Source organism: Apis cerana, linkage group LG4 (assembly GCF_029169275.1).
Source record: "Apis cerana isolate GH-2021 linkage group LG4, AcerK_1.0, whole genome shotgun sequence".
Taxonomy (NCBI): domain Eukaryota; kingdom Metazoa; phylum Arthropoda; class Insecta; order Hymenoptera; family Apidae; genus Apis; species Apis cerana.
The window spans coordinates 12,948,086-12,960,141 of record NC_083855.1 but is presented as its reverse complement, the minus strand read 5'-3'; the positions used below and the strand labels follow the sequence as shown (position 1 = coordinate 12,960,141).

Genomic DNA, 12,056 nt, shown 5'->3' with positions numbered 1-12,056 from the left:
GAATGCTACCAACTCGCTCGCGCTCCAACTTGCAAATTGTTCTATTTGCTTCTTTCTTCGTTCCCTTCCTTTCCCTCTTTTCTTTTTCTTTCCTATACCTCTTTATACACGCCAGGCTTTCTCGCCAGGAACAGAATTTGAAAGATCGATCTATCCTTTTATTCGAGAACTTTCGAATTCGACTGGACGCGAACGATGGATCGATTTGAAATCTTGAAAAAGTTACGTGTCCATATTCGATTGGCTCGACAACGAAAGGTGGATGCAAGCTGGATCGTCCTATTTCGTTTAATTTCTTCTTTCAATTTCTTCTTTCAATTTAATTACCTTCGTCCCTTCGCTCTCCCGGGAGATTAAATTTAAAACTATCGTCGTGTAACGTAACGCTGGTTGAAACGATGCGGATTAACTCGCAAATGGGACCGGTTAAGAATTAAAACGGGACGGTTTTCGCGCTCCAAAGGGCGGATGAAGCAGGTATCGATGTTTCCTCGTTGTTCGTCGAGAGTGGATAAATTTCGGATGGATGATGTTCGTTATCGGGATCCTTGGGATTTCGGGTCGGATTAGAGAGATGGTAGCTGCGTGCAACGCGTGCATTCATCGCCACCCACCCGGTTATCCGCGTGCTCTGATTCACTTTGTGCGATAAGCGATAAATTTCTTCCCTCGTTCTTCCGACCAGAAGGAAGAGCCGATGGAACAAAGAAGGTATTCAACAAGTACAACGTTCGTGCATGGACGAAGCGGTTAAAGATTCGTTCTCGGCCATTTTCGATTCTCTTCCGCCAGATCTCGCCATTTATTATCGCGACGCCTGTTTTTCGCAATGGCGGCCGAATAAAGCACGGCACGGTAGAAAATGGAAGCACGAGCTTTTTACACGAAATACACGGCGCAATTTCAAGTTTCGCGCTTTGGGAATTGCCTACTTGTTTCCATCTAATCCTTAATTACATTAGTCGTCTCGTTTAAAAGTTTATACGAATTGATAATAGCCGGGACAGGAGAGGGGGCCGAGGAAGATCCGTTGTAAAATAAAAGAAGGCGAGAGCGATATTATCAAGGCTAGTTCTGCCCTCTGGGGAGGATAGATTCCCGTTTCGAAACAAAAGTGGATGGAGAATAGATGAAAAAAGATCGATGATCGATCCAATTAACAGCCTCGATTATTCCTTCCTCCTTCGAGAAAATTCGAGTAAACGAGGTGAAAAGATAATTTCTCGACAGAGAAATACATCATTGCGAGTAATAATTGTGCGTATTCATCCGAAAATGACGGGTCGAATTAACGTTTTGAAAATTCGGTTCGCCCAGTGACTAAGGCGATCTAATACGATTGGATATTCGACTTCAAAGACTGGAGAAGCGAATTCGAGAGAAATTGGAAAATCGGATCGGCTTTGATCCGTCGTACTGTACCACGACAGAAGATTTCATTTTCTTTTTGATTTCATCCCCGTAACCGGGATACTGGATACTCGAAATCGTTGTACGTATCTAAAAAACAGTTGCGTTTCCCGATGAGACGTTCGTTTAAAAACTCATTTAACCGTCAATGTATCGTTAAACTCGATTGAAAGTTTAAACGAATTCGGCGCGCGAAATCACGAGATATCCCCAATTTAAAGCGTATTAAGATTAAAATTAAAATAAAAACGATCCTCGATCGTTCGATCCTCCACTTCCCGTATCTCGAAATCTTATATCTCCAATCTTCGAGATCCTCTCCGTGCAAGCTTATTTTAGCGCGCGATCTTCGCAAATGAGTCCAGCGAGAATTGCCTCGGCGAATAAACGAGATTTACGCTGGAAAGAGAGTTAAATGAGCGCAAAGCATTCGATCGTAGCCGAGGATTTATTTTTATCAGGATGATATTTCGTCTCCATCTACCCTTGGCGAGACCGAGTATAATTTTTTCTCGAATTTCGCTCGTTTCCAGTGAATTTTCCTATATACGTCTTATCCTTTCTTTTTACTCTATCGAACGAAATATTTCCTTCCGCGATACAAAGAGAAATAATCTATTTTCCTATCTCTCCACCTTACGAACGAGTTCTAACGAGATGAGAACGAAGATGGGGAGGGGAAATTTCTCTCTCGCGTTTGCGAGTACGCGACCAGAATAATAGATGCCAGTTCTCAGTCACGTATCCGAAGAAAGACGGATACAAATCGTACGAGATAAGGAGAATTTTTCCAAACAACCGAGTGTTTTTTCTTCGATGATTTTCCCTATCTCCAATATTGCGTGCTATTTCCGCCAATTCCGTTCCTCTCGCGATTCGATCCTCGTTTTCTAAGAAAATGGACGTTTCCTACGATTACGATCGGTTGATAATTCGATAATCCATTCCTGGACGGATGACACAAGCACGCACGAACGGACAAAGCAAATCGGGATTGCAGCAAATTGGTAACGGAGGGTACAAAGGTTACTCTCTATCCCCAACAACCGTCTCTATTCCGTCTATTTTCCGGAGGATCCAAAGGAATCGCTTCGCAATCGGCGCAAATAAACGATATTCGATCGTTCACTCGATCGAGCGCAACACCTTCAACGTCTAACTTTAAGAGTAATTTCGTTGTAACGGGATAACTAAGGGATCGAATTGCACCGCTCGCTTCATCCTCTCGTTGCGAGAGGAAAAGAGCTTCGTTTCGCGATCGCGGATCGAGGAATCGTCCGTAGCATTTGCGTACACGCAATGATACATCTATGCTGTGTTCCCGAATACAGAGTAGTCGGGAACGGGCTGAATTTTGGATTTACTTGGAAGTCTGAACTAAGGATCGAGTCAACAGCGATATTAACGTTCGAAATGGAAGTTTACTCATCGTTTCAATCGTAACGTAAATTTGAAGTTGAATTAAATTAAAATTAGAGTGGGTATAATTATTTTTGGCCAAATCTGACAACGTCATTAGAAAATATTCTGCAACTTCATCGTACTTTCGTATTCCCATTTTCGAAACACGCAGAAATTTGCGTATTTCTTCCAGCGGCATGGATAATTTACTCGAACCATTTTCCTCGACGGTGCAATCGATGCTCCCTCACTCGTTCATACACAATAATTAATGAAAACGCGAAAATATTCTTCTACGAACAATCGATTTCTGCCTGTGGATGGGGAAAACGAGTTCGTATCGACCTGTGCTCTCGATAAACGTGATAAATCATCGATCGATTTATCGAGGAATTTTGAATAAGATGAAAAGTGGGCGAAGATGAAGAGGAGGAGAGCATCCTACACGTTAAAGAAACACGTTGGAACGCGTTTGGCAAAAAAGAAGAGGGGGGGAAGCATGAAAAATTTCAATTTGCGAAGAAGCGATTTCGACCCTTCTCTCTAACTCTATTTATTTTTAACGAGTTTTCCGTTTCTGTAAAACACTTAAAGGATACGTTAAAGGATTGAGACGGGGAAACAAAGGGGGTCGATCGAAACGAATAAATTCGAGTAAAGGGAAATTCAAAAAAACGGAATGGACGGATAAATAGCGGTTCGATGAACGAACGTAGGTTTTCGTTGAAGGGAAAATGCAAGAGAAACGAGAGTCTGCGCGTTAACGGAGGGAGGCCTGTCGCGAGAACTCCTGTAGGAGACAAGCCACGTAGAATTCCACGGAGCCAACAGTGCGCGAACCGCCACCACGCGACGCGGTTGCTCCGTCGCGATACCTTTCCGTGTATATATCCACAGTTCTTTCGGATATATATCTTATATCTTTCTCGCGCAACTTTATCTCTATATTTACTTTCGCGCCTTGCCCCCCGCCAACCCTTTCGATAAATTTCGAGAAGCACCGCGAACGGTCAGCAAAAGGGAGAACTCGCGACAACTGATCCTTCGTTTCTCCCCTCGTTTCTTTATTCCGCGATCGTCACGTTCGATCAACCGGATCCGGTTAATTATTATTCGATGCTCGATCATCGTCGTTTCTCGCCGACGATTAAAATGCGATCACGTTGACAAACGCGTGATTTGTATGCGGTGGAAGATTAAGATAAACCGGACGAGTTAGATGAGATAAGAAGGAAAGAGGAGAAGAAAGAGGGAAATTTCTTTTCGAAGGATATATAATCGAATCGGAATCAGTCTGGGGAGGGGGGTTGATGGCGATATCGAGAAACGTCGATACGAGGATCGATTCGGGACGATTAAGACTCGATGGATAGAAGAGAGAGGAGTATTGGTGTTTGTAGAAAAACTGTGGAACGATTATTAGTTTTGTCAATTGTCGCTTCAATGGTGACGCGTTTATCGGAGAAAGGATTTGATTGAAGAAAATTGGAAGAAAAGGGGGGAAAAAACGCGATATTCGGAGATATTCGAGGAAATTATCGAGGCGTCCATTTCTCTGCGATTTTGCCGAAGAAAAATGCGACGTTTCGAGCAATATTACACGATTTTATGGTAATTCGTAACGTCTTTGTCCCTTATATTCCGAAATATCGTGAGAAGAAAGCCATCCTAACTTTCAACCACGATTCTTTATCGAGAACTTTTATTTCGGCACTACTTTCTTTTGTTAATATTAAATTTCTATAAAAAAGAAATAAAAAAATAATAATAATAAAAATACCGATGAGAAAAAGCTGGTTCACTGTCGGTTTGCGAAAGTTCCTCCATTCAGAAGCATTTTCTTGTTTATCACCTTAAGAAAATATCCCGAGTTTACAATCTATTTCTTTCGCGTTAATTTTTGCAAAAGGTATATATTTATCGAAGTTGGAAAGATTCTTATTACGCAACGATATTCTTAATACTTTCAATTAACGTCGTTCCACCTTTTAAGATCCATCGTATTTTTTTCCTTTTTCTTTTTTAATCGCATTCTAAAAACTGATTGCAAAAGCGTACCGGAAAGCTCGATAAAAAAAATAAACGGGCCGAGTAGCGACCTCGAGGAAACGAAGCTTTTAAGACCGACTTTCTTTCTTTCGTGTCATTAATTCTAATAAATTCGATCGATTAGATCGGGTCTGGCAAACGTCTTCCTCGTAACAAAATTTCGAAGAACCGGTGGCGAATTCGTTCGCTCGTTATCTGTTATGCGTTTACGGAGAATAAGGATTTAATCCTCTCGACTTAACCTTTCGAGTCTCGTCCTCGAAAACTTTCTTTAATTCGTCCTGCGAGTTTCGCGAGTATTTTAACGAGGAGAGCGCGATTCGTAGATCGTCCCCTTCACAAGAAGTTGCCTTTAAAGAGTTGAGAGTTCGCGAAACGATCTAACGAATCGTTTGTAATTGCCAAAAGTTGCGGTCTTATTTCGTAAAACGGTAATCTGTGATTACAGATTCTCGATAACACGTACGGAGGTTATGGAAAAGTACTTTGATATCACGGAATTTGAAATTCTCGTTTTTTACGACGAAAAAGAAAGAAAGATACGAGCAATAATACAGCTTTGGTGTAAAAATCGAACGGGCTCCGCAAACTTTTACAATTTCATCCGTGTTACTTACGTTATTACTTGCTCTCCCTCGCGTTTCTTTCTCCCCTTCTCGTTCCCTCTCATATTTTCTTATTATCGAGAAAACGTGGCGTCTCTCGATTACGATTCCTACGTTCCGATTTTACCTCGGACAAAAACATCCTACGTGGGCTCACGGTCGTTTCGAGAAAAGTAATTTTTCGCAGCAAGCGTTATCAAATTACGCTTTCAGATATCGCCTTTTCCCATTTTTCAACGTACACAAAGTTTACTCTTTCCCCGTCCTCGTTCTCGGACGTCGCATTCACCGTGCAATTCACCGATACGACGAAATTGTTTTACGACGAATTCTCAATAAGCGAGAGCATTATTTCCTTCGGGAAGAGAAACGAGATATATATATAACGGAATCCGTGCCAGTTCCTTCTCCGTAAACGCAACTTCCCACGCGCGTTTTACGAAGTCGTTACCAAAGTGTATCGAATACAAACGAAATAAAAATAGTAGGAAAGAATTGGAGAGTAGCGATCCTCCCTGTTCGTCGAGGGAGCGGAATATTTTCCAGATGCGCGAAAAGCAATCGTACGATCCAGCCGAGTTTTTCCTTTTAGAAATTTATTTCACCTACAAATCCCGAAGAAAATGAGCTCCGTAACTCTCAGACCTTTTGTGTCGTTTCGCCTATTTATTTCCCTTTCTTTTTTTCTTTTCATCTTAATTTCGATTCTCGTCAAGGATTAACGAAACAGCTTTGTTCGTCCTCGAGTTCGTAACTCGTCGATCTTAGAGTGATCGCGACAGAGAGTCAAGGGTGTAACGTACAGCTTTGGATGAACAATTCGATACATTTATTTCGCTTCCGATCATCAATCCATGCCCTTCTCTCTCCTTCGTGCGTCAGATCGGAGGGAAGCGAATTTCGCGCGAGGGGGTGTGTCTTACATCAAAGCTTCCGATCGAGCGAGGGCCTATCGAAAGTGACACGGGTGTTACTCCACTCTACTCTATTCCCTGGTCGCGATTCGTAGAGCGGGGCGAAATAAAAGGACGGGTTTGCACAGGAAACCGGGCTGCAGAAAGTGTCGATTCATATTCGATTCGACGAGGCTGTCGATATCCGGTTTAAACGCGGTTTACCGAGATCGACAGCGGGACCAAGTCGCGATACGTTCGTTCATCCGTGAGAACTTAATCAAAAGAATTTAATTAACAGATGTACAAGGAAACTGCCCTATCTTCTTATGAAATGTTAAATCGAAACGGTATTTTTATATGCACAATATATTATAAAAATATATTATAAAAATTGAAAATTCGATCGGTACTTTCATGCACAAGTTATAGTTGAGATCGACAGTTGAAATCGCGATACATTCGTTCACTTACGATGCGAAATTTTATTTAAAGAATTTAAAGAATTAACAGAGAAACTTCTATTTCTATCTTCTTATGAAATGTTAAATCGAAACGGTGTTTTTATATATATTATATGCATAAAAATTGAAAAATCGGCACTTTTATGTAGAATGAGTTATAGTTGAGATCGACATTCATTCATCCTTACGAGATGTAAGATACGAAATTTTAATTAAAAAAAATTTAAAGAATTGACAGGTGTACAGAGAAACTGTTCTATTTCTATCTTCTTATGAAATCGAAACGGTGTTTAAATATATATATATTATATGCATAAAAATTGGAAATTCGATCGGCACTTTCATGCACAATGACTTATACATTCGTTCATCCTTACGAGATGTAAGATGCGAAATTTAATTAAAAGAATTTAAAGAATTGACAGGTGTAGAGGGAAACTGTACTATTTCTATCTTTTTATGAAATCGAAACGGTGTTTAAATATAAATATATTAAATTATTAAATTATTAAATTAAATATAAATATTAATACATATATTATATGCATAAAAATTGGAAATTCGATCGGTACTTTTATGCACAATAAGTTATACATTCATCCTTACGAGATGTAAGATGCGAAATTTAATTAAAAAAATTTAAAAAATTAACAGGGAAACTGTTGCTATCTTTTTATGAAATCGAAACGGTATTTTTATATATGTATATTGTATGCATAAAAGTTGGAAATTCTAATAATTAAAAGAATTTAAAGAATTGACAAGTGTAGAGGGAAACTGTCCTATTGGAATATTCTTATGAAACGTTAAATCGAGACGGAATCGTACGTAATATATATTGTATATATATTGTATGCATAGAAATTCGAAATTCGATCGGCACTTTCATGCATAATAAGTTACAGTTGAAATTGCACGCGGCAGAGACGACGTATCGGTTGCAGTTTGCAATTTGAAAAGCCACCACTTTCGAGTGCGTTAATAACGAGCGTTAGCAGTTTGAAAGTCAATTACGTTAAAACTGGTGGAGGGGAGGTGGTGGAGCGGAGACGAGAGGAAGATTGGTTCGCGAGCTTACGTAACGCGAAGGGAGACGAATAAACTAAATTCCATTGTTTAATCGCTGTCATCGTTTACGCTTACTTAATTCATTGGAGGAAGGTCGGCAGCTTCTTCAACGCTGCCACGATAAAAGGGTACTAGAGCTCATTAACATAACTCGTGCAATTGCGTGTTACACGCGTCCCCGTTTTCCGCCACGCTGCGTCGTTCTAAACTGCTCGGATTTTCTCTTTTCCATGATTCGAACGCGATAATAGGTGACGACACGCTTCGATGATTTTTTATTATTATTATTATTATTATTATCATCATCGTCATCGACATTGACGTTATTGCGCTCGAATTCTATCTATGTATAAATCGTGATCAAAGCTGGCGTTACACCTTTTGACGATCTTACAGAAATGGATGAAAGATAGATAGAGTATACTGGTAAAAAATCTCCATTTTTATCTCGATTTATCGTTCCACCGAAATATCGTTGGATTTTCAGATGAGAAGAAGCCGGCGAGACGCTTCGAGTCGTCGAACCACCGACGTCGACGGCGACTGATTATGACGCGCGTCCACACGCGTCGCGATTTCTCTCGTCTCCTCCTGCCGTCGTTCTCGTCCTCCGAGACCCTCCTCCTCCTCCTCCTCCTCCTCCTCCTCGGCCTCCTGTCCGTTCGTGACGCGTCGCCGTGCGACGAGAACCGTGCCAAGCATCATGATATTTCCGCGTCCCCTCATCGCCTGCGCGACATCGGGGAGAGGAAATATTCCCGAGGAGATCTCGACGAGGAATGGCGCGGCTTGAACGAGGTCCCCGGATGGTCGAGAAGAGGAAGAGCGAGGGCGCGGAGAAAGTCGGGCGAGAAGCGGTTCGATGTCGAATCACGAGTCGCGGCCGATTTTCGCGCGCGACACGAGAAGCAAAAGTTTCGGAGGAAGGGCGATGGAACGATCGACGGGAATTTGAGCGAATTCGACAACGCGGCGAGGAGGCGCGGCGCGTTCAGGGCGAAGAGGAATTTCGGAAGGAGGCAGAAATCGGAGAGGAAGGCGGTGAAATCTGTTGCCAATTGCGAAGGTTGCGAGGAGGAGGAGGAATTGTTGGGCGAGAGAAACGACTCGCGGAGGAGGAACAGATCCGACAGAGTCGCGGATAATCCCGAAGGGAGAGGAAAGAATGGGAGCGGGGAGGGGAATCCGGTCGATTGGGCGGAAGTGAGCGGCAATCTGTCATCGAGCTCGAGCGAGGAGGCTTTCACGGGGTTCGAGGGCTCGCAGAAATTCCCTATAAAAGTCACGTACAAGCCGCCCATAGCGGCCCAAGTGGAAAAGTTCGACAGAAGGCACTTCGGCCCGCCTAAAATGGATATTGGAAGCGAGACCACGCTCGCTTCGTATCCGTCCACCGTTGCCCCCGATCTTCCCAAGAGTCCTGGCAGGGACGTCCTTAATCGGCATCGCAAAGTGGACGAGAATACGGAGGAGGAGCGAAGGCAGGAAGCGATGGAGGAGAACGAGAGAGGGGACGGCACCGCGGACGATAGCTGGTTACCCGGTGCGTCTTCCGGTCGGCGATCCTCCAACATAGCCGCTGCAAAATCTTTCCCGGACGAGAAACGCGCCTCCATCTCCTCCTCCCCCGACCTTTTCCCATCCACTGGAATCGACGCCAAGGATATCGAGCGAGAGAACGAGGAAAATAACGGGACGGTGGTGAAATCGTCCGAAAAGATAAACGTAACCATCCTGGGTCTGTTCGAGATGACGCGAGGCTCCGAGCCCAGACCGGAAGGGTCCAGCGAGCTACAAGCGGCGAGATTAGCTGTCGAACGCGTCAACGAAATGAACGTTCTATCCAAATTTCGCCTGCGTCTCATTCACAACGATACCAAAGTAAGTACGATTATTATTCCGTAGATTCGCAGTCGAGGAGAGTCAAAGTTTCCGTTTCCGCTCGGAAGGATTCGGAACACGAGTCGAAAAACGATTCTCGCGTTGATGATGAACTGATTATCGGAGAAACGATTTAATTATCCGGACAATTGACAGGTATATAATTTTTCGTATATAATTTTCATGTATATACGTACACACGTTCCGCGCTGTTGAATTTCAAAGCTTTTCGAGGTTTTGTCAATGTTGTTTTCCTCGTGACAGAATTTGCTTTTTAACAAACGAATTTATCCAAGTTGAGCGTCATACGGATGAAAATTTTACTTTTAAAAATTAACATGGTATTAATTTGCGAGTTACGCCCGTTTTTAAAATTTTACTTCCAGTTTGTTTTCGTTCTCGTTCGGAGAGCGAATTCTCGATCGCAGCGACGACGCGTGTTAAATTCAACTTACGCCATCTCCACTTTTTTTCTTCCTCCAACCATTCGGTCCGCTACTTTTCACGATACGAAGTTTCGTTTCGTTAATTTATGTCGATCCGAGTTTCTAATAGGCAGAGCGATCTGTTAATACGATAATCTATAACCAGAATCCTCGGCGGAATTCGATGTAATTTCACGTATATGAAATTAAATATGTAATCAAGTCGGTTCGCTTTAATTGGAACAATGCGCGCTCGAATCTTGTACGCGTACTTGCATTAACTTTTGTGCTGGAAAAACCACGCTGGAAATTATTATCTCTCGCGATAATTTTCATTTATCCTCCTTGTTGTTTAACATCGGGGCAATCGTTTCAACGTGAATTCTTACGAAAGATGAAAAATAAAAAAACCTAGAGCAAAATAGAGCAATTGATTCGCTTTGGAAGAGAAGCGTGAATCGGTTATAAAGAGGACACAAGGGGATAGGAAGTAGCGCGATGAAGAATCGATTCAACAAGTGAAAGTGATTGTCCTTTTTTTTTCTTCCTTTTTTTTTTACACGCGAATTAATCTTTCTCTTTTCGAATTCGTATCTTACCTTCCGTTTTGTTTCTCTTTTTGATAATTCAATATTAGAAAAGAGTTTGCATTTGTAACATTAATAGATAGGTTTAAAATAGAAATTCGTAAAAGGGTTTCTACCTTGAATAAATCAATTTGTGAGATGGAAATAAAACATCGATCATTTTGCAGTTTCGATGTTCGTGGTTGATCCTTTTCCATCCGGCAAACTCTCGTCATACGAATTCGGGAGCGTCATGTGGCTTTTATGTCTCTTTGCTGAATTCACCGTCGCTCTCTCTGTTCCCTGTATGCGTATGAATATGAACACCTCGATGAAAATAGGATTTGGAACAAGGGACGGTCGTAGGTAGATGTGATCAATTCCACGATTCAAGATGAAACAACTCGTCGATGATTCGAAATAATTTGAACTTTTTTCATTTCCCGTGTCTATCCCTGTTAATTTATCCCTTAAAAAAATGCTTTTCCGTCCACCTCCAGATATTTCCCCGTTAATTTGCTCCACGAAAATTTATACGCGTAACAACGCGTTGTCTTCGTCCTTTCGCCAATTTTCGTCCATGAGGCTAATTACCACGCAGTGACGCATCGAATGAAAGCATCTCTCTTCCATTGAAATATGAATTTTCCCGTAGGACCGAATAATAAGATATTTTTTTTAGCAAGACCGATTTTTCTGTATCTGTTATACAAAAAGGTTATCCGTTTCGATTAATCAGAAGTAGGGTTAATGCTCGTAAAAGAAGAACCGCAAAATTGTTTTAATAAATAATTATTTCGAAAATGGGTTACATCTCTCTCTCTCTCTCTCTCTCTCATGATGATTAGAGTAAAACTTTATTTCAGAAAGTAAGTAGCGTAAAAGATATGTCGTTAACGGTATTATCGGATTAAGTTGGGTATAAAGAGGATAGAAAAAAGGCGAAAAGAGTAGAATAGCGTAGACGCGAGTATATTCAACGAAAGTACTTTTGTTCAAAATAGGAACGCATATTGATCGCGAATGCGCTTCCATAGTCTGTTATCAATTATAGTATTCTAGTTCACGTTCCGAAAGATAAGATAGTCGAGCGTTATTTTTTTTCCCCCTAACAAAAGTTTTGAAATCGCGTCACGATAATCGAATAGGCTATTCGTCTTTATTAATTATTAATCCACCATAAATTATATATAGATATATCGAATCAGAATTATCGATGTTTTGAAATCATTTGGAAGAAGCAATTATAATCGAGTAAAAGTAAAATAAAGAAATATTGATCGTTTCTCCAATT

The 12,056-nt window shown here is 41.5% G+C and overlaps 1 protein-coding gene across 5 annotated transcripts in view; it reads left to right on the top strand.

The window, feature by feature from the left end:
• The first annotated feature begins 3,432 nt into the window (after window positions 1-3,432).
• LOC108000878 (gamma-aminobutyric acid type B receptor subunit 1) overlaps window positions 3,433-12,056 on the top strand; it is a 27,988-nt gene continuing 19,364 nt past the window's right edge. Inside the window, exons 1-2 of one of the 5 annotated variants that reach the window (XM_062074559.1) lie at window positions 3,433-4,422; window positions 8,378-9,771. In XM_062074559.1, coding sequence (XP_061930543.1) covers window positions 8,440-9,771 — 1,332 coding nt within the window. In that variant the 5' untranslated portion in view covers window positions 3,433-4,422; window positions 8,378-8,439. Of the gene's footprint in view, window positions 4,423-7,415; window positions 8,317-8,377; window positions 9,772-12,056 lie in introns of those variants that run through there. The other 4 variants (XM_017061559.2, XM_062074558.1, XM_017061554.2 and 1 more) reach the window with 4 other exon arrangements.